Genomic DNA, 22,416 nt, shown 5'->3' with positions numbered 1-22,416 from the left:
GGGGAACAACTGTCAGATGCTGTTCAAGTTTTTTTAGTTGGCTTAGTTTTCAGCCAGGTTATCTTTTCAATCCAGCTCCCCAGAAGATTAGATAAGTGCCAGTGCAGCACAAGAGAGGATGTAGAAATGCACAGCTGAAGGCAAGTGGAAGGATGGGGACTGTATCAGCACTAATTTAGATAAGCTTAATGCAATCTGAATGTTACAAGTGTAGCTCACAAATAATACTGATTTTTTTAGTAATTATCTGCTTGCAAGCACTGCTTTTGCACGTAAAAGAAAGAAAACCTTGGAGGGAAGAAGGAATTCCCTGACAGTTTCCAGAAAACACAGTAGCAAAAATTCAACAATATATCCATGAGAACCATCCAACCCAGAAATATCTTGAGCAAGAATTGAAGGTTCTGCAACCACCAACATAAACATCCAGTGATCAAACGTTCCCTTGATTCCTCTCCACTTCCCCTCTCCCCTTTTCCCTTCCAGCACTCCCTCCATTCTTGATTTGCAGTCAGTGATGTCCAAGCAGCAGTGAAGGACTTGAGCAGATTTCTCTCCAGTTAGCAGAGGAAGTGCTAGCAGCATTTCATGAAGGGGTTCTTGGCCTTTGCCTCTGTATCATCTATCTGCATGCTATCGTCTGCAACCACGATGTTACTTATGTCTGCTTTGCTACCTCTGCATTGTTATCTCCTTCTGTTACTCCTCTGAGGCACAATGCCTTCTTTGTGCTTTTTAATTTCTAGTCTCAGTTCATCCCTGACCGGTTCATTGCTTTCAGGTCTATGTATGCTGGACAAAGAAACTGTCATTGAAATTCGCTCTGTTGCTGTTTCTGCAGCAAAAAGTAACTGCTATTACCAACTCCTATTGCAATGTCATGGACAGTTTTGAGGATTTCTGCAGCACTAGTGACATCAACTGCATGGGTCCTAGAGAAATGAGAGGAATCTTTCTGGGTACATGTAATGCTTACTGCCATCTGCAGCTTTTTAGGAAACCTCACATTAACTTACAGCAGGATACCAGTTCCAGTATTTCTTCTCTGACATTCCAGTGTGGAGCAATTTACAGGAATATGCAGTGTAATTATCTGCTGAAATAACCTGCTTAATGCAGAGACCATAGCATTATGACTGTTCCGTCTAGTCCCATAGATTTGTACCTATAAATAAAAAGCTAGAATTCTATATAAATCAATTTTACTTTCCTTTTTTCAGGGAGCATGATTAAGGTAAATGTTGGGGAAAAAACAGTACTTGCTAAAATTCACCAAAGACAAATTTGAGACCAGTATGGCAAATTGTTCATGTCTTGTAGCAAATATGATTGATTACATGGTCAAGTATCGCTTGTCACAGAACAAAGGGAAAAAATGAAATCCCCTAGGCTATTCCTTTTTGAAAAATATACAACTACCAATATACAACCATAATACCAAGTTTATTAAATGAAATATTCTCATTGTACAGAATTAGTTAAAATAGAACAAAATTGAATTCCCTTGAAACAAAGATTACCTATGATTAATAGCCTCTGGAGAATAGGCAGATTGAGTGCATTGGAATATCTCCAGAGAGGATATTTTAGGGGCCTGGAGTAAGAAGGTTGGGATTAATCATTGCAGTGAACTATACTTTTTGCATATTGGGTGATGTTGGCACTGGCAAGATCTGAGTGCTGCAGGAAGACCTCTTGTGAGAGGAACCAATGGCCATCACAGGCTTCCGTGTACTGATTTGAAGAAAGGGCAGGACAGACACCTTGACAACCAGCAGTGAGTCACTGGGCATGTTAGTTTTGTGTATCTATTCCTGAAAATACAAGAGAAGTTCATTAATTAACATAATCTCTGCATAGAAGGCCTGACAGCATAAAATGAGTCTTGCTGGGTTTTCTTGATTTTGATGATGTAGCAGCTCTGATTTCTGTTGTGGTTAGTCTGTTAATAGTGGGGCCAATACTGTTCACATCTTCATTAATGGCCTGGAAAATGGAACAGAATGCACCCTCAGCAAGTTCAGGGATGGTACTGGAAGGAGTGACTGATGCACCAGATAGTTGTGTTGCCATTCAGAGGGACCTGGACAGGGTGGAGAACTGGGCAGAGAGGAATCTCATGAAGTTCAGCAAGAGGAAATGCGAAGTCCTGCATCGGGGGAGGAGTAACCTCAGGCACCAGTACATGCTGGGGACCAACTGGCTGGAAAGTAGCTCTGCAGAGGAGGACCTGGGGATCCTGGTGGACAATAAGCTGGCCACAAGCCAGTGGTACACCCTTGAGGCAAAAAAGGCGAACAATATCCCGGGCTGCATTAGGAAGAGTGTTGCCAGCAAGTCGAGGGAGGTGATCCTCTACTCAGAACTGGTAAAGCCACCTCTAGAATACTGTGTCCAGTTCTGGGTCCTCAGTACATGAAAGATACAGACACACTGGAGTGAGTCCAGCACAGGGCCACAAAGATGATTAAAGGGCTGGAGCATCTGGTTCTGTAAGGCCTTTGACACGGTCCCCCACAACATCCTTCTCTCTAAACTGGAGAGGTACGGATTTGATGGGTGGACTGTTCAGTGGATGAGGAATCGGTTGGATGGTTGCATCCAGAGGGTAGTGGTCAATGGCTCAATGTCCAGATGGAGACTGGTGACGAGTGGTGTCCCACAGGGGTCTGTATTGGGACCGGTACTGTTTAATATCTTCATCAATGACATAGACAGTGGGATCAGGTGCACCCTCAGCAAGTTTGCAGACGACACCAAGCTGAGTGGTGCGGTCGACATGCCAGAGGGACGGGATGCCATCCAGAGGGACCTGGACAAGCTGGAGAAGTGGGCCCGTGTGAACCTCATGAGGTTCAACAAGGCCAAGTGCAAGGTCCTGCACCTGCATCAGGGCAACCCCCAGTATCAATGCTGGACACGAGCCAGCAATGTGTGCTCACAGCCCAGAAGGCCAATCTCATCCTGGGCTGCATCAAAAGAAGCGTGGCCAGCAGGTCGAGGGAGGTGATTCTGCCCCTCTCCTCTGCTCTGGTGAGACCCCACCTGCAGTACTGCATCCAGCTCTGGAGTCCTTGATACAGGAAAGATGTGGACCTGCTGGAGCGGGTCCAGAGGAGGGCCACAGAAATGGTCAGAGGGATGGAACACCTCTCCTATGGGGAAAGGCTGAGAGAGTTGGGGTTGTTCAGCCTGGAGAAGAGAAGGCTCCGGGGAGACTTTATTGTGGCCTTTCAATACTTAAAGGGGGCTTATAAGAAAGACGGGGACAGACTTTTTAGCAGGGCCTGTTGCGACAGGACAAGGGGGAATGGTTTTAAACTAAAAGAGGGTAGATTCAGACTAGATATAAGGAAGAAATTTTTTATGCTGAGGGTGGTGAAACACTGGCACAGGTTGCCCAGAGAGGTGGTGGATGTCCCATCCCTGGAAGCATTCAAGGTCATGTTGGATGGGGCTTTGCACAACCTGATCTAGTTGAAGATGTCCCTGCCCACGGCGGGTTGGGGATTGGACTAGATGACCTTTAAAGGTCCCTTCTGACCCAGACTGTTCTATGGTTCTATGATCTTTCGTATGAGGACAGGCTGAGAGAGCTAAGACTATTCAACCTGGAGAAGAGAAGGCTTGGGGGGATCTTACCAATATGCATGGACACCCGACAGGAAGGAGTAAAGATGAGAGAGCCAGACTTCTCAGTAGTGCCCACTGATAGGATAAGAGGCAATGAACACAAATTAAAAAGAAGGAAATACCATCTAAACACAAAACCCCCACTTTTTAACTGTCAGGGTGGTCAGACACTGGAACAGGTTGCCCAGAGAGGTTGTGCATTCTCTACCTGTGGAGCTACTCAGAACCTGACTGGACATGGTCCTGGGCAACCTGCTGCAGCTGACATTGCTTCAGCAGCAAGGTTGGACTAGGTGGTCTCAAGAGGTCCCTTCCAACCTCAACTGTTCTGTGATTCTCTGTGCATCCCTTATGTCCCAGTATATTGCAGTAATGTTCAGCTCAGCTTTCTCACAAAAGCTGGTAATGTTGATCCTTCTGAAGCTTTAACTCTTTCATAGTGATTCTCTTACACGTATGTATTGAAAGGCTGAACTTCTCTGCTGTTGTTTGACTCAGAGCTACCAGATATAGCAGTCCACTTAACATTTCCACTCCACCCTTATTATTTATGCTTCAGTATTAGTCATTCCAGTTTTATCTTGTAACATTTGCAAGCCACAGTCTGTGACACCAAATAGCCACCAATTTCTTGATAACTTTTTAATTGTTCTCAAACACATGGAAAAAAATTCCTTGCATGTCAAGATTCACCGAGGTGATGTGAATGCACCGCCATCTGCTGGAACTGACAGGCCAGATTTAAGCTTGCCCATGTAGTGCACAGGGAGAGGTAGACATCTAAGGCTTGGCTAAGCCTGGCTTGCTCACTGGCCTTTGGTGCAGTGAGTTTATTAACACATGGTTTTTATACCCACGGCCAAGTAAGTTGGTTTTTTTAGATGAAACCTCTGCTTGACTTCCCTGTCCAACTGCTTCCTCTGGTGCAAGGTTCTAAATCAGCTGAGGCTGGAGCTGACTGTAGCCATGCTCAGCTGTTACCCAGTGTGTGCTTACTGCGTAAGATGGGGAGACGAGATTCTGGGCTGATGCTAGAAGGTCAGCAGTATTTGCACCTGGATTAAGGAGCACTTTGATTTGGATTTGTACTGGGAATAATTGAGACATGAGGATAGTGGGATTTAAATCAAGGCTTTTAAAGTAGTGTGCTTATGCTTAGTGGAAGGGATTCACAGATGCCATGAGATGGTTGGCATTCAAACCCTAAAAAGAATTAACAGCCTTATGCCAAAGAGATACCTTTTTCTCTTTGGCATTCTTACATAGGAACCCATTTTTTAAATGAGTTGCTTGAAGCATAGCTCTTCTGGTGGAGGATGGACCTGAACCTGCCTTTACCACAATGTTGATATTTTACGGCTGAGCTACTGACTGAGGGGGAATCCTGCTCCTCCTTTGAATGAAACTTACGTGTATTCAGACCGTATTTACCAGACTGGGGTCCACAGGAGAGGGAACTCCCTGTTTTGGTTCAGTTCCCAGCTGGCTCAGCCTTGCTCCTTCAGCAGCTTTTCTGTTCCTTTTCAACAGTCAATTGAAGACAATTGACCTTAGGCACTGGGGCTTTAAGCGTATGGATAAGTGGCAGCTGAGGATGGGTTTTAGGGAGGGAAACTTTTGACTTTAATTGTGTTTTGCAGATTTTAATTACTTGTAGAGCAAGTCCCACAGGATTTTGCCAGCAGAAATGAGTACTTATGAAATTTAGGCACTTGTAGTTGGATGGGGGTTTTGTGAACACCAGCCACATTTAAGTGTTGGATTTCAGTTGGTATTTGGGGTTTTAGGATCTTGCAAAATTAGTCATTTATGCTTGCCTGATCCTTCTCCATGAATACAAATGTAAGTTTCACCTGCCCTTCAACAAATGCCCCAAGCCTTTTTCTTAGGAAATTTGTAATATACATACATGCTGTTTATACCACAGCTCTTCAAGTACAGGAAGTTATGCCAGTGGGTTTTTTATCGCAGTTGTTTAAAGTCTGCACAAATTAGAGAAGTGGTCTAAAAAGAAACTGTAATTCAATACAGCAAAGTAAGAAGTAGTCAGTACTTAAAAAGGAACAATTAGCTGCACAGGTACAAGATAGGAAAGAGCAGACTGGGGAATAATTTTTCAACAAAGACTCAGGTATTTATAATGGCTTACAAACTGAATGTGAGTCAATGCTGTAAGATTTCTGCCCTTTCTGTTTTACTGTGTGTGAGCTTTATCAAAATTATGTTACCAGTGGTTAAAGGATTCTTGCACTGCCCAATATTGCCACTTGCTGGCAGCAAGAGTCTAAAAACGTATTGAAAGAGATTTTCTTAAGATCCAGTATTACTAAGCAACAGCACTATTATATACAAACACTATATAGAAAAAATATGTTTTAGGTCTGCTGAGGCATCTGATCTCCTGCAGAAGCATTTGAAACAGGGATAGGAAAAAAAATGAAAAAGGTATTAATTAATATAAAAATGGGTGCATCTGTTGAAAGCAGCTCAAAGTGATTAGAAAAACAGTAGCAGTATTACTTTTCCAAGAACAGTTATGGTTTTGTGATTCTGTACTCAGTGCGGAAACTCAAACGTGCAGCCTCCAAACGTACTCCTAAGGTTTTGAACTGAAGCTTGTGGGACACAAATGCTCCACACCTGTGTGGGATCCACATAAACACATAATCAAAACTCATATATTGTGTTTTACTAACTGTGCTTTTTATATTATTGTGAATATATTCACTTTCATTATTTCTGGGTGACAGAAATTTTTAATGCCTTTTTTTAAAGCCCTTTAACACCCTCAGGTCATTGGCAATGGCATAATATCTTTGACTTTATAACAGATTTAGTCTCTGTTACTCTGGATTTTCACAGCTGTGGAAGCCAACAGCTGAAGTGCTCTACTTTTGAAACTGAGACCTCAGTCTAACCCTTGTTAAGAAATTGTATGAGTCTTTAGGGAAGGCTTTGAGTCTTGTAGTTTATGCAAAAATTGCAAATAAAATATAGGTATATATATGAATGATTTCTAACGTGAATGCTTTTTAGAAAGAGTTGTTCCATTCCTTTATATAACCAAATTTTTTTTTTAATGTTTAGATTTCACAGAAATTAAGTAATGAAGATCTCTCTCCAGAAATAAGCCTCTGTCTAGATGCCCTTCTGGAAGATATAATAATGGTTCCAAAGGAACAGACACCACAAGATATATTTCCACATGTTTTAGAAGATTGCCAGAGAACCCACATGACCATTATTGACACAGATAACAGAGTAAAAGAACATTCCCCTAATAATGATACAGATCTTTCACTGCCAGCCCCAGGGAAGATTTTCATGGAAGCATTCACTGAACAGAGTATAGAGACTGCTGAATTTGAAATCAGTGATTTGTTGAGATCCCTCAGCGATTCTGAGACTCTTAAAATGATAAACACTAACTTGCCTGACAAGTTAGAGTGTCAGGGTCATGCCTTTTCCGTTGATCCATCAGCAGATGAGAGCGGTGATGCCCTGCCAGTACAGCTTGTGACAGCTCTGAATGCCTCTGTAGTACAACCTGTCACTCCTGTAGTGCCAAATGAGAGACAACTTAACACCGAGGGAGAGCAGTTAAATTCAGAACCCAGTATTCCCCAGTTAGATGATGACTGTACACAAATAACAAACATGATTAAGCCTCAACCTGCTACAATTCAGGTGGAAGAAATAAAAGCCTTAACAGGATCTAACTTGCAGAGGACAACAAATGAGAAAGTATATACACAGTTTAATTAATATTTGAAAATTTATGTTCATCATAAAATATTTTATAGAATAGCCAAATTACTTGGAGATGTGAATCTTAGTAAAGAATAAACTGGCATCAATAATTTGCATGTTTAATACATTTAAATTGTTTTTGTTTTAAAAGTCCAGTAGTGTTTTTCTGTTTTGATATATCTGTGTTATGAAAACGGCTGAGCTTGCTGGGTTGGGAAATCCTAGTAAAGTTAATTCAGTGACTGACATGGAAATCTAGAAATAGCATGGGAGTTTCAAGAACTCCTGGTCCCCCTGTACATCTATGTGTCGCGTTCTCTCCAAGGAAAGTTCCAAAACACTATTCTGTTATTTTATTTTAGCACACTGGCATATACCAGCAAATTCCAACTCTAGGTTCCTACCCCATCCGGTTCTGTTTTTTCTCCAGACTATAGTATGCTGTTTTCTGTTATCATAGTTCTCACTGCAGTAGCATACAAATGCTTTGCAAGTATTACAAAAGAAATTATAGCTATGTCTTTCCCGTAGACTAGAAAGATTACTTACAGGGATTTTTTACACATATATTTAGAAGTGCATTTATTTTGTTTAGTTCTGCCTATGCAAGACTTACTGAAAAAATGGAGGCATGGTTTCATGTTCATGTCCTCCTCTGAAGAAGCCAGGATGTATGGATACAGCATGCAATCCTTCTTTCTGTTTTCTTCTCTTACCCTGTGCTGTTCTCTCCACAATGTTATGTCCTGTGCTGTAAAGGTGATCTGGAATAGGTCATTTGGATTCAACAACACGAATGCAAAAATCTGGAGAGGAACATGAAGGGAGATCAATGCTATAGTCTCTTTCTGTTTAAGTTATAATAAGGGAAAAAGAAGGACACATAGGAAACCTATGTTTATGCTCTAAAGTGTAGTAGACATCCCTTGTAAACCTGGAATCAGATTCTCTGCTCTGTGTTGCCTTCGAATAATCTGGAGCTGCAAATCAATGATCAGCCACGTATAACTAGCTATTTAAGGTGGTTTTACAGCCACTTTACTTCCCCAAAATGGCATAAAGCATCCAAAGTCTATGAGTTAATTCCGTCTTTTGCTGGTAGTATTAACTGAATACTACCAGTACATAATAAAATGTGCCACAAAGGTAGCTAATTTCAAGGTGCCAAAAGGTCTCTAGGCTAATTGCCTCAGAACCATAGCAACTTACAAAGCTCTTTCAGTGAAGTGTTGATTTCTGAAATTTGTAGCACAGCTGTGTGAAGCTTAATGTATAGATATACTCAATCTTGCAGTTAAGATTGTGGAGCAGGGTCCTGTGGGAATGGGGATCTATAACCTCTTGACAATTAATAATTGATTTTAGCTTTTTTTGTGCCTCCATCTGCTGTTCTTGAAGGCAGAAAGTAGGGAGGCAGTTTAATGAGGAAAAAATCCCAGTTAATTTTTTAGTAACTGTTGTGTTCTAACAGTATATTGTTCACCTTGGTCTTTTCTCACCCTTGTTTCTTCAGAGTATTGTTGTGGTGGTGAAACAAGTACCCAAAAGAGGAGAGCCTGTACTGTCCTGTAGATGCAATCAGGATGCTGGATAGCCCATTTATTTTAATATATGGTCCCTTATAAAGCAAATGGCTTTTTTTTTCCTCTTTGAAATGTTTTCTTCTTCTTCTGTTGCCCTCCTCCTATAGCAGATGTGATGCCATGGAAAGTACTGCATTGATAGTTTTGTAAACTGAAATATTTGGTTTTCCCCAACTGCCATATTAACATGCATCATCTCTTGACCCAGAGGGACCACTTCCAGAAATGCAGTTCACCTCTTCAGTAGCCTCTCTGCTGAATATGTCAATTAAAAAAATTAATCAGCAAATCTTCCATTTCCATCTGTGTCCCAAGAAAGGACTAACAAGTTCTCCCACATCACTGTGAAAGAATTTGTATGCATGTGTGCTGAAGGTGTGTCCTAAGAGCTTTCAGCATTACTCAAGTGTGTAATAAGCTAATAAATACCCAGGTTTCAGCAACTTGAGTGATACTCAGCAGCACGTCACACTTGACTGAAACAGTGAATAAACTCAAGTAACTCAAATTAACAGCCATGTGATGACATATCTTTAGGGTGGGATTTCTCTCCCTTACTGGTAGCCTCTGGTATACACCAACCATTTAGGTTCCCCTTTGCACAACTTAGGATGAGGTGAATCACCATCATCTCTGGAAGTAGCTCTTACTCTTCAGCAGTGGTAGGGGTAATGAGGATGCCTAGTGTCATCTAGAGACCTGGCTTTTAGAGGCTGAAGGTAAGTGAAGTGAATCTCATCTGCAGTGGCTGTAACTCAGGGATGGTATGTCTTTAGAAAGAACTTCTCAACTGGGAGTTACTGAACCTCAGGTGAAAGTAGTTCTTGATCTTGTGCACATTTATAGGCTTGTGCAAGAGTGAGATAAGATGGGCTAGCTTAAGCCATCTTAAACATCACTTTATTTTTCAGGACAGGAGCTCATGTCCATAGGAAACTGGAATTAATCTGTTAAGTCATTTCAAATGTCCAACCAAACAACTTTCAGATAGTAGCAACTTTTTTTCGCTGTGAGCCAGCCTAGATTTATTATTTAAGTTGTGATTCTGAGCATCCTAATTCCCTTGGCTAATTCTGCCAGGGGCACATGGTGTGGCATACTACTTCAGGAGTGCCTTTCCTATGGCAGCCTCTTGTATCTGTAGAATTCCAGTTATTCACTTAAGCAACCCCTCCATTGTCTGTGAGCACACATGTAATTTATAAGACAATATTCTTGGAGCTCTTGTATATACAGGCCTTGTTTTAACTGCATGCTTACCAGTTGCTTGTAATATTTCTTTTTTGTCACAGCCTGTTGGTGATCAGCAGAGGGAGAAAGAAGTAATTTCAGATTACTGGGGTGCCACCTCTAGTGAAAACCAAACTGGTGAGGGAAGTTCACATTCAGTGGAGGCTGCAGCATGTGCAGAAACAGCCCAAACAACATCAAGGAAAGCAATGCAGTTAAGAGAGACCTCCTCAAGAAACTGCAGAGATCATGTTTCCAGTCATCGCCAAATACTAGAAGAGACTCAGCACAGGATGTCTGACAGTGGCAGTACAACAAGAAACAAAGATAAGGATTTTGAGTATGACAAAATCATGCATAATATTCTTAAATTCTTTTAAATTAATGTAACAAGTACATGTATACAGAGTACTAATTCCTTATGTGAATGACTTCAACTAATCAAAAGGTAAAGGTTTTACCTTTTATTTAAAGATCAGGAAGTTAGTTTCTCTTCCGATTTACTCTTTATTCAGTACTACCTAAGTTAGCCTATATAGTTGCATGCTATTACTGACTTCCTTTTAAAATCAAATATATTCACATTCTTACCTCTACTATAAACATTGATTTATATAGAGAAGAGAATATTTGTGTTGATTCTAAGCAAATCTCTTGTCAGTAAAATTGAGAAATCTACTTCTAAAGACAAGCAGGATCTAGAAACCAACATAAGCCAAGAAATAACTCTGAATGAGGATAGAAAAGCTAAGCAGAGAAGAAGCAGCAAGAGAATCGAAAACAAACTGAGTAAGATATTCTCTGATGTTTATCAGACTTTTTTTTTTATTTGAATAACTATACTGAATCAAATATAATTCATAACCTTTCCAATATATTGTGGCATGGATTTCTTTTAAAAATATGGTATAAACATTCATTTTAATAATTAAAATTATTGATAATTTCCCTCACTTGTTTAAACTTACGTATTAGCAACCTAACAGTTACTTGTTTGCATAAACTCCTTAAGAATCACGAAAATTTTTTCAGGATGCAATTTTTATCACAGTGCTATATATGAAAAAATTATGGTGTATTCTGAAAAGCAGAAGAAAAATGTTTTCATGCAGAGTGAAAATGTAGATCCTGATACATTTATATATCCTTCTATAATCTAGTATTCTGTGTGCAACATCATTCTGAGGGCAGTGCCATCCCCAGGAGTTGACCTGTACAAAACAGTTTATTCTATTTTGGATGCCTGCTGTTGTTATCCTGTCTGTTTTAAATATAGGATTATAGGGCCTTCACAGTCACAGAGCACTCTTTGAAGTATTTTTCCTTGCGATGTGCTTTGTCAGAGGGAAAGATTGCTATTTTTCATCCTTTGAAGATGCATGCAGAGAAATTCTTTGCCTCGCAGAGGAAGTGTGTAGGAGAGTACAGAATTTCCTCATTTAAGTGCTCACTCCAGCACCTTTAAGATTAGGGTCTTAAAAGGGTTTGTTTTTTTTTTAAGCCCACTCAGTCTGGATTTATCTGTGCTCCTACAATCATTTAAACAGCTTACAAAGTTTGGAAGTATTTGAACTGTAACAGCTACATATAGCTACAATATATATACATATATTCATACAAAATATGAATAATTCTACTTCCAATTAATAAAACTGTTTTGCAGGGTTTTAATTATTGCCAGTGGAAGCACTGTTTTTATGAGATTTAAAGTTGTATGACTAACTGCTCATCTATTTCAAATTGACTTACTTTGAGTTTCCACTCAAAAAACAAGCTGTTGGGTTTTTTAGCGTGATTTCTGCAGAAAGAGTTGCACTGCCTATAGAGGTAGCTTTGTGTTATTCCAGTCTAGCAAGTTTACCTCCCTTTTTCATCAGACCTAGCAATCAAGAGTCTGTGAGTCATCTTAGTTTGGTAATTCACTGAAAAAACAGCCCCACAAAAAGTTTCTGTTTGCATCAGCAAGCATCACTTGTTTTGCACAAGGTCAGACACAAGGAAGGTGCTAGGTAGGTAGGTAAGTAAGGCAAGGTAGAAGTGATGGGAAATAGGTCCTCTTGAAGTAACAAGTTAAATTGACTTAAGTGTAACATAAAACTGTGCATTGTTCTGTGTATGTCTGTGTGGTTTAACCCCTTCTGAACTGCTTGGCTAGTTTAGACCAGCTTTGACTAGGGACTGCAGTATCTTAAATGGTTAAGGTCTTGCAAGGCTGGACAGGTAGGGGAGAGGGACTGTCCATGTGCTCAGCTGAGGGAAGGTCCTGGGTAAACCTGTATCTATTAGATTCTAAAAATCTACACAGAGTCAAGGTTGGGAATTAATCTGAGCTCACAGTATATCACCATGCACAAAACAGCAGAGACATCAGGCTTTGTGAGTTACAGCTCTAGGAGAGCTACGTGTTTTAAGGTCATACTTAAAATGTCTGACACTCAGGTGGAGTTTTAGGGCCAGCGAGCCACATCTACTACAGCTTGTGGAGAGGAGCAGTGTATATAGCCTGCTGTCCCAAGGTTTTTCATTAGTAGATCAAGTAATGGCCTAAGCCATGCGTTGTGCTTTCCTGCAGGCGATCCTCCTGTCCTTTCCTTCCTCCCTTCTTTCTTCCCTCCCTGCTTTTCAGAAGAGGCAGTAGCCAGGATGCTCTTCTCCACAGTATGAAGGGATGCTGGGATGGCACTGCTGGTGAAGTACAGAACAGCTTATCTATGTATTGGAAATCTTTTCACCCAAGCTGAAAACTGTAATGAGTGCATAATGGGAGATAGCATTTGTTTTGTAAAATAATAAACTAAAAATAATATCTTTTACATTTTATTTTTTACGTTTAGGCCTCCTATTCCCAAGCAACTGTTCACCTTTCGCTCATTGCAGAAATGGCTGAGCTGGTTGTGAAGTAATGGGGAGAAGTCATCTGAGGGAGCTAATCTCAGTCACTATCCCAGTGTAAATACTCCTTGCTCACAAAGCGGAGGTTTTAAAACCTAAATGAGTACAAAAGAACTGCTGATAAATTTGACTTTTAAGAAAAGATAAATTATTGAATAACCGACTAGTTATTGAAATGCTCATCTTGTAATGAATTGTAACCTAGAATAGCAGTTTTATCATCCAGTGGGAAACAATGCACTTCGCAAAAATGTTATTAAAAAGGAAAAAGTCTAAACTAACACACTTTTACAAAGTCATATTCCTGTGTGTTGAATTTCAGTTGGAGTTTTGTTACGGAATTCACTATGGCATCTTTTATTGAGTGGTATTATTATTTAATTGGTAATGTGTTTTTTGAGATACTCATTTCTACTAGATTGAATGAACATTTTTCCTCCAGAAAGCTTATTTACTAACTGTAGTGCAAAGTGAAGCTGAAATAAGAGAGGAAAGATATTTTTCTGTTCAACAGATCTTTTACATTATTTTTCAGGACAAAAAGTCTTTGGTAGGAATTCTGTAAAGCCTGTTCGCACCGTTTCACTTTCAACAATTAATAGGAGGAATATTTATGGTGAGACCTTACTGCATAGAGCTGTTGCTCATCAAGATGTAGACCTTGTACGTAACATAATAAAGGCCGGTGGAAATGTAAATGTTCAGGATTATGCTGGTAAGTTGCAATTGTATTAAAATACTATTTTCAAAACAAGTATCTACCTATAACTAATAAAAGTGCATATTATGAGTTTGTGCAGTGGACAAGACTGTAGGTTTGTGACTAGTCAGTAGATTATTAAATTTTTATTGGTTTAACTTGGTTATTGTTCATGAGAAAATATATTGACCTGTGTATAAAAGTATATTAAAAAAGAAAATTTTGTGGAAAAAGTAAACACTTAAAAAATTACAAAGTGATGCAGTTAAGTTTGCTTAGCCTTAATTCAACAATCCTGTGCATGCTTACCACAAAACAGTCCCTTAATTAAATAATCATCATAATGTTTTTTAAAGATTTTTTTTTGGTCCATTTCAGTAGCCAGCTTGAGACACCAAGATTTAGATTTTCCAGTTTAATTTTTCAGGGACTCTGATTTTATCCCTTGCATCTTAAAGGAAGTTGTAGCTTCATAATTTAGCACTGCTTTGATTTTGTAAAGTTGTGAGTACTTGGTATTTTGCATTTTTACTTCATCTTGGGCACACACAAAAAAAGAACGACAAATAGTGGCCAGCTGTGAACATTTTGATTGAAGCAATTCACCTTATCCAGCTTCATGTGTGATACTCTGTGTCACAGACGTTGCCACACCCTAAAGTATCAATTGGTTGCTTCAAGTGTAAGACTGTTGTTCCTTGCTTTGCAGTTCCTTGTCTCATCCATTAGGCTCTGATAAACTTCCATAACAAAAGAGAAGATGGTTTCACAGACAGCTGGCTCATTTGGTAGAAAACTTTGATTCATTCTTAGAGTGTTTCCATCCTGTGCAGTGGCTAGGATTTCACAGCTGTTCTGTGGGAGCAACAAAAAAAAAGTGTTTTGCAGTTAAAGGCTATTGTATAATGCAGGCCTGTAACAGACCAAAATTAAGGTAGAAATTCTATGTCTTCTGGAATATATTGAGAGAGAGATTGGGTTAGCAGCAAATTTCAGACTTTTACAGTATAGGACTCTGGCATTTGAGCTAACAGAGTGACTCGTAACGTGTGTTGACTTGTGCTAGAGGTAGATGAGAAAATATTTTTTTGGTGGGCTTCAAAGCCATCTGCTGACAAGAGAAACGTTGATAGTGTGGGTTCAGCTGCATCCTCTGTGGGCAAGTGTACTAAAGTGCACTGGTTCCAGTTTTTGGCCTCGCAGCTGCTTCCTTTTTCTGCCTTTGCACGTTTTGCCAGGCCACTGTTTCTTCATCCCCCAGACTCTGGCTGCTATTTTGGTGCGAAATGAGCACAACTGCACAAAACATGTTTTAGTTGAACTCCTTGAAGAGATGAGAGGCTGACCTGGCCCTACTTCTTTCTTTGTTAGTGAAGGAGGTATAATCAGAACGAAGTAGAGTTGCCAGACCTGGGCCATTTTGAAATGCACTTTCATCTCACTGTCTTTGGGAATCACGATTCTGATGATTATATTCTGCCTCTTGCCTTTTCTCTTCCTTTAAAGCCCTCCACTAGTGATTATCCATATCTTAGCCTAGTATTTTTACTTATCCCTGTGCTACCGTACTCTGCTTCAGTACCTTACTGAGTTCTTGGGTTCTTTTGGAGTTTTTTTTCTCCTTTTTATTTCCTGGACATCAGCGCATAGGATATGGACAGCATGGTAGAGATACTGTCTGTGCTCTCAGTTTGAGTCTTGATTCACAGTGCCTTGAGAGAGTTGAAAAAACGTTGCAATGAAACTTGTGTTTCTCCTTGGTCTGGAGCATGCACAGTGTCCTTGGAGAATCATGTTGCTAAACTCTAATGATTATCAATTGAACATGTTGCAGGTTCAATTTTTCAGGGGCTTATTAGTATCAGATAGAGGATACTTTTTACTGAGAGAGAAGTAGGTACTTTCCCCTAAGTGAACCTTGTTTATCCTCCCCTTAACAGATTTCAAACTTTTGCTCCAGAATATGGAGTTACTAGAGTTTCTTAATGAAATAGGCTCTATAAAATGCCAGTAAAATGTTTTACAGATGATACTGTTAAAAACCATTCATCTTGAAGCACTGTCAACATTAGGCAATGTATTTAAAACTTAGTTGAGTTTCCAGCATTTGGGAACAAAGCCTAATAGCACAAAACTTTTGGACAACCTGATGCAACATCATGTGCCTATAATAAACCCAATTCTATACAAATACACAATATTCTGGGTTGAGTGGTGTATAAGAGAGCCTCAAGGGTTTCTCTTTCCAATGAAATTAAGATAATTTTGCTCAATGGGAGCAGAACAGTCTTAATAAGCCTAATTCACATATTAATTCACATATTTAGTGTGTGAATTAGGCCCAGACAACCTTCTGATAGTGGGAGATGCTTGAGGAGTAAGGCTGTCCATCAAAACAGTCTTCTGGAGGACATGCTGGTTTGAGAGCTGGAAGACAGGAAGTGGAAGATGCTCAGTCTTTTTCCCTTACTTCTCTCACCCTACACAAAACTGTCACATAATGAATGTTTAAGGCTATGCTAAACCCAGTTCAAAGATTTACATTCCATCTTTTATTTTTCCTCAACACCTCCTTCACAGAGTAGAATTGTTCTGTGGGTCATGAAGCTCATATCTTGGTTTATTCCATATAGCTGGGAATGGATATGGAATTTCAGTAAGGATTTTTCATTGCTTTCTTTGGAAACTCGAACCATTCTTGGATAGTCTTAAAAAACATCTTTGTTTGGCAAGGTCTTTATTTTGTCTCTTCTTTCTTACTTACCCTCTTCAGCATGGCTATGTAAATAAAAGAGTGCCATGAAAAATTGTGTTGTTCTTAAAATAGCATATACATTTTATTTGGGGAGAAATTACTAAGGTATGGGTGGAGTAATTTTTATTCTCTTCTTTCATAACAGAACTATCAAATCTAAAACTAATATTGTTACAGCACACCTGGTTCTTCAGTAAGTGCAAATTTTGACAAAAGAATAAGATCTCCCAACCATTGTGACGTTTTCATAAACATTACTTGATAAAACTTATTGTAAAATGCATCAGTTTTCACCTTTTCAGTATACTCTCTGAAATATTTATCAAATAGACAACCTAAAGCTGGCATAAATTTTCATAAATTATTTCACCCAAATGTGAAATAAGGTTTTTCTTTTTCATAGGCTGGACTGCACTACATAAAGCAAGTGTGGAAGGCTTTTATAGGATAGCAAATGAGCTTTTGAAAGCAGGAGGTGATGTTAATGCTAGAGGAAATGAACAAATAACACCATTGCAAGATGCAGTTAAAGAAGGCCATTATGAGGTATATTCAAAATTGAACAGAAGTTACGGTTTAGGTATAGAAATGGTTGTTATTGGGTCCAGAAGATCACATAATCTTTTTAAATGTGGCTGGTCTTTTCAGATTATGGGTAAATTCAGGAGCTTGCAAGTCTTTTCTGCCCAATTTATGTTCAAACCATTCCATGCTTTACAAGATTTGTCCAAAAGCAGAAATTAATTGTTTTTCTGTTTGGGACAATGGCTGAAATACTGAGGAATAGATTGCTACTGTTTAATACTACTTGTTTCACTTATTTTATAATCACCTTGCAGAATGATTTATGACCTGAGCAGTCTTCTGGAGTTTCAATTACTTTTTTTCATGATTTAGTAAACATGCATGTATGGTGTGCAGCCACAGCCATGTACAGACATTTTTTGTGTATTAACACACAGCATGGAGACTTATGAAGACATGGCTTTCTATTTTGTATGGTCTTAAACAGAAAGTCAACTGAATAGTCAATGTAAATTAATTATAAATTTTGTTGCCAAATGCTGTGGTTTCATAAGCCTCTGTCTGAATTGTGGATCCTCTTTCAGTCTGGCAGTGGTTGCCTCCGCCTGTCTGTTTGTGCGTATTCCTAGGGTGGCCCAGATTTATGTAGGAGTTCTGCATGTCCATTTTTCTTTTTTTTTCATATGCTGCCTAATATTTATTGATTTCCAAGATTTTAAAATTTTTTTGTGGGGTGTAATAAGTTTTGTCCCTAAACATTTGCTCTCTTTCTGTTTCACAACTGAGATAAGACTTAACCTGTTTCTCCCCAAGTGTCCCTGGAGCAAAGAGGAAGGGTGGACTTTTGGTTAATAATTTTCTCTGAGACTTGAGAGCCCCAAGCTTGGTTTTCAGCTTGTGGATCACAGACTCTTGCAGGTTCATGAAATATTTCTGAGTTCTGTGAAATTTCCTAAGACACCATGTCCACGGTTACGCATGAAGGACTCTGCATCTATGCAAGTAATATTTAGGGGTAAGCAACTTGAATGATATTGGAAGAACACTGATCTCAGCTAGGTCACTTGGGGCACACCAGCGTCATTCAACACAGATCTGTGTTACGAGTTATGTGAGCTGGTATATCCACAGGGAACGGTACTACATGGTGGCGCTGTATTTACTCAGGAGCAATATAGTCGTATCACTGCAGTGGTCTATCAGACTTAATTTTTGTTGCTTCTGTCTAGCAACAAAAGTGTGATAGTGATTGAGTAATATGACTTTTGGTAACATGGTATTTGGAGCTGTTTCTTTCAAAGCAACCTTCTCTGCATGAAGTTATTATTGTAGATTGGAACCACACCTTTTGACTGCTTTATCCCTTTCTGCACCTGCAATATGGCAAAATTAATTTCTTATTTCAGAAAAATGGTAAGTATATGAAAGACTTTCTAATAGTACAGTTAAGGGGCAGAGCATACAAGTGTGATGTGAAAGATCTCATTAAGGAGCAAGAGTTCTCAACATGACCTGTTGAAAAAATCCATAGATTTGGGACAACTTGTGAAGCCCAAGAGGGTTTTTGCTCTGGATTGAACCCTTTTTTATTTGCTCTGTTTTTATGAGAATGTATGAATTGAGAAAACTTCACTAGCAATTTTCTCAGTAGCAATCTGGTTAGAAGTAATTAGGGACTTTAAACGCATGGGTGAAGGATATGAGTCAAGCTCAATCTGAAATGATAACAGATGCTGAAGAGAGAAGGGCAGAGGTACAAGTAAAACCACACTAGTGCTGGAACAAAATTGGGGGGTTACCCACAGAAAGGAAATAATCAGATTGTATATTTCCCATGTCTTGAAAAAGTGTTCTGCAAAGGTAAATGGAACATTTTGCTAAAGTGGTAATTTCTTGAATAACAACAGAATCAGGCTTTATATTTGTACAGAAATCATAATGTTGGTAAGACCATCTGAGTGGGTTTCATTTGACCAGATGTGTGTTGTACATCTGAAATAGCTGTCAAAGCTTCCCTTTGCAGTCACAGGAGTCACAATAGACACACCTAGAGCACAATTTATTTTCTCCTAAAGTAGATATCCTAAATAGATAAGATGACTCATACTGTAAAATCACCTGTTATTTTCCACCAATTAAGAGCTATGGGGGAATGAATCCTACCCTATATTTTGGGAGACCTTGGCTTAATGGCATCAGGTTAATAACTGAAATGAATTTATAAAAATGAAAATAATAAGACTATAGGATAATGATGCATCCAGGGGAATGCTTGGGGTATATTAACTAGAATAGAGAGGGATTATTTGTCATAGGCCTTAGATTGGGTTTTAGTTGCTCATGTTGTCGAGTACAAGAGAGATAAGCCTGTATAAGGAAGGAGTATGGAAAGTATTGTCAGAAAAGAAACAATCTGAAAAACTTACTTTTCTAGATGGCAGAGTTATTACTTTGGTATGGAGCTGACCCCTTATTAAAAAATGAGATGGGAAGGTGTGCATTAGAAGAAGCTTCTGACCTGTCTATGAGGAAACTGCTTAAAAGATATGCAGTAAAATCCAGAAGAGATTCAGCACCAGGTAGGACAGAATTATTCTGAAATACTATCACCACTAAATGGAAACATTCAGAACACCTGTTGCACTATATTTCCTTAATTACTGCTAGTAATTCCATGGGCTTCACTGTCTGATGCCTGCGTACCCAGCACAGTTGCTGTACATGGGCAAAGTATAAAAGATAATGATGTCCAGCTTTTTCTTGGGCTGGAGCTACCTTTAAATTTTAAATGAAGATGTGAAGCACAATAGTTGTTGCCTATCTATATGTAAGATGGGGCGTGGCTGGACTTGCTGATGGGTGAAGTATGGCTTAGAGCTAGGGATAAAATTTGGTTCTAAACTGGCATAGAGGCTGCATTTTGAAGGATCCATAAGATAAAAAATGGAGGATCTAGGATTAGTTCTAGATCTTAGGGGTTGCCAAGCCTTAACTGCTTATCCTTAGCTGCTAGTGTTAGGGCTGGGACTAGGGTAGTATTACTGTAGGTAATACCTAGTGAGTTTGCAAGGGGTTGGTAGGTGAACATTTTAGCTAAGGCGAGAGTTGAATCTTGTACAGTCTTAGGAACTAAGTTGAGAAGAAGGTTCAGAAAGGCTGCTTGGTCAGGGGCAGGTACAAAGAAGTGTGACAAGATAAGCCTTGATTAGAGTTAGAATTAGGACTATTGGACACCAGTGGGCCAGTGTGGGCAATGGCATGTTTAAGTCTGGAAGGAGTCTCCAGCCCTTGCACTATTATCCGTTACTGCTCTTCATGTGGGTAGTGATGAAGCCACAATGTGTAGTTCAAGGGCAATCAAAAGATTTCAGGGCCTTGGGACAGTTGGTAAGGGAATCTGGTGCACAGGTAATTTTTTCCTCTGTCCTTCCAGTTGCAGGCAGTGACATTGGAAGAAACAGACAGACCCAGTCTATTAATGCATGGCTCTGTGGCTGGTGTCACCACCACAGTTTCAGGTTTTTCAATAATGGGATGGTCTACACGGCACCAGGCCTACTGGTGTTGCATGGGATTCACCTTCCTTAAAGGGGGAAGAGGGTCTTTGCTCACAAGGTAGCGGGGCTCATTGACAGAGCTTTAAATGAGACTTGAAGGGGAGGGGGAAAATATTAGGCTTGCATGTGACAAGCTGTGGGATGACACACTAAGGTTAGAGGGACGGGGTACTAGCAAGGGCCTGTTGCTCTGAGATGTGCTGGGTACACTGGAGCACACTTGAAGTCTTACGGAGATGAGCCAGGGGCTCCTGAGGTAATAGGAGCCAACAGGGAAACACCGGGGAAATACCTTAAAGGAATTAAGGTGTGTTCCTCTAAAATGGTGACATGGCCAACAGCCCAGCTGAAGTGCCTCTACAGCAATGGAGGCACCATGGGCAACAAACAGCAGGAGTTGGAAGCCACCATGCTGCTAGAAAGCTATGACCTAGTTGCCGTTATTGAAGCTTGGTGGGATGAATCTCATGACTGGAGTGCGGCTATTGAAGGCTACAGGCTGTTCAGAAGGGACAGGTGAGGAGGGAGGGGCAGAAGGCTGTGCAGAAGGGACAGGTGAGGAGGGAGGGGCAGAAGGGTTGCCCTCTACGTCAAGAAATGGATGGATTGTGAAGAGCTGTCTCTGAAGAATATCCACGAGCAGGTTGAAAGCTTATGGGTAAGAATTAGAGACCAAGGCAACAAAGGGAACCTTGTGGTTGGTGGTTGCTGCAGGCCGCCCAATCAAGGGGAGCCTATTGATGAAGCCTTCTTACTCCAGCTACAGGATGCATCGCGCTCACAGGCTCTTGTCCTGCTGGGGGACTTCAACCACCCTGGCGTCTGCTGAAAAAGTAGCACGGTGAGCTGTAGACAATCCAGGAGACTCCTGGAATGCATTGAGGATAACTTCTTAAGCCAGGTAATAGACAGCCCTACCAGAGGGGTTGCGATACTGGACCTGATGGTCACCAACGCAAGTGAGCTAATCAGAGACGTCAAGATTGGAGGCAGCCTGGGCTGCAGTGGTCATGCGCTGGTGGAGTTCTCTGTCCTGAGGGATACGGGACAGGCGAAGAGCAAAGTCAGGTCCCTGACTTTTAGGAAAGCAAGCTTCCAGCTCTTCAAGGAGTTAGTCAACGGGACCCCCTGGGAAACTGCCCTCAGGGATAAAGGAGCAGAACAGAGCTTGCAGATCTTCACCTTAAAGGCGCTTTCCACAGAGCGCAAGAGCTCGCGATCCCCATGTGTGAGAAATCAGGAAAGGAAGGCAAGAGACCGGCACGGCTGAGTAAAGACTTGCTGGTCAGACTAAGGGGCAAGAAGGAAATGCACAGGCAGTGGAAGCAGGGACAGGTATCCCGGGAACAGTACAGGGACGTTGCCTGGTTGTGTAGGGGTGGGGTCGGGAAGGCCAAGGCGCAGCTGGAGCTGAACGTGGCAAGGAACGCCAGGAATAGTAAGAAGGGAGAAGCTTCCCTTCTTATATATGTATATACAGGTATACCAGGCAGAAAAGGGAGGTCGAAGAAAGTGTACCCTCCCTGATGAACAGGACTTGCAAACTGGTAACGACAGGTGAGGAGAAGGCTGAGGCAGTCAACAACCTTTTTGCCTCCATCTTCACTGGCAATCTCTCTTCCCACCCCTCTCACGTGGATGCACCTCAAGGCAGGGACTGGGGGAGCAAAGTCCCTCCCACTGTAAGAGAAGATGAGGCTCGAGACCACCTGGGGAACCTGAACATCCGTGTGTCTATGGGAGCCGGCAAGATGCATCTCAGGGGCCTGAGGGACCTGGCTGGTGGGGGTT

At 40.6% G+C, this 22,416-nt stretch overlaps 1 protein-coding gene across 1 annotated transcript in view; it reads left to right on the top strand.

Moving 5' to 3' along the window:
• Positions 1-2,026: 2,026 nt before the first annotated feature.
• Positions 2,027-22,416, top strand: part of ANKRD31 (ankyrin repeat domain 31) — a 62,654-nt gene continuing 42,264 nt past the window's right edge. The window contains exons 1-7 of the mRNA XM_009327308.1: positions 2,027-2,368; positions 6,721-7,377; positions 10,259-10,536; positions 10,858-10,985; positions 13,624-13,803; positions 16,947-17,089; positions 19,503-19,647. Coding sequence (XP_009325583.1) covers positions 2,027-2,368; positions 6,721-7,377; positions 10,259-10,536; positions 10,858-10,985; positions 13,624-13,803; positions 16,947-17,089; positions 19,503-19,647 — 1,873 coding nt within the window. The remainder of the gene's footprint in view (positions 2,369-6,720; positions 7,378-10,258; positions 10,537-10,857; positions 10,986-13,623; positions 13,804-16,946; positions 17,090-19,502; positions 19,648-22,416) is intronic.

Source organism: Pygoscelis adeliae, unplaced genomic scaffold (genome assembly GCF_000699105.1).
Source record: "Pygoscelis adeliae isolate BGI_AS28 unplaced genomic scaffold, ASM69910v1 Scaffold26, whole genome shotgun sequence".
Classification (NCBI taxonomy): Eukaryota; Metazoa; Chordata; class Aves; order Sphenisciformes; family Spheniscidae; genus Pygoscelis; species Pygoscelis adeliae.
Note: the sequence above shows the minus strand (reverse complement) of the source record. Positions and strands in the feature narration are given on the sequence as shown.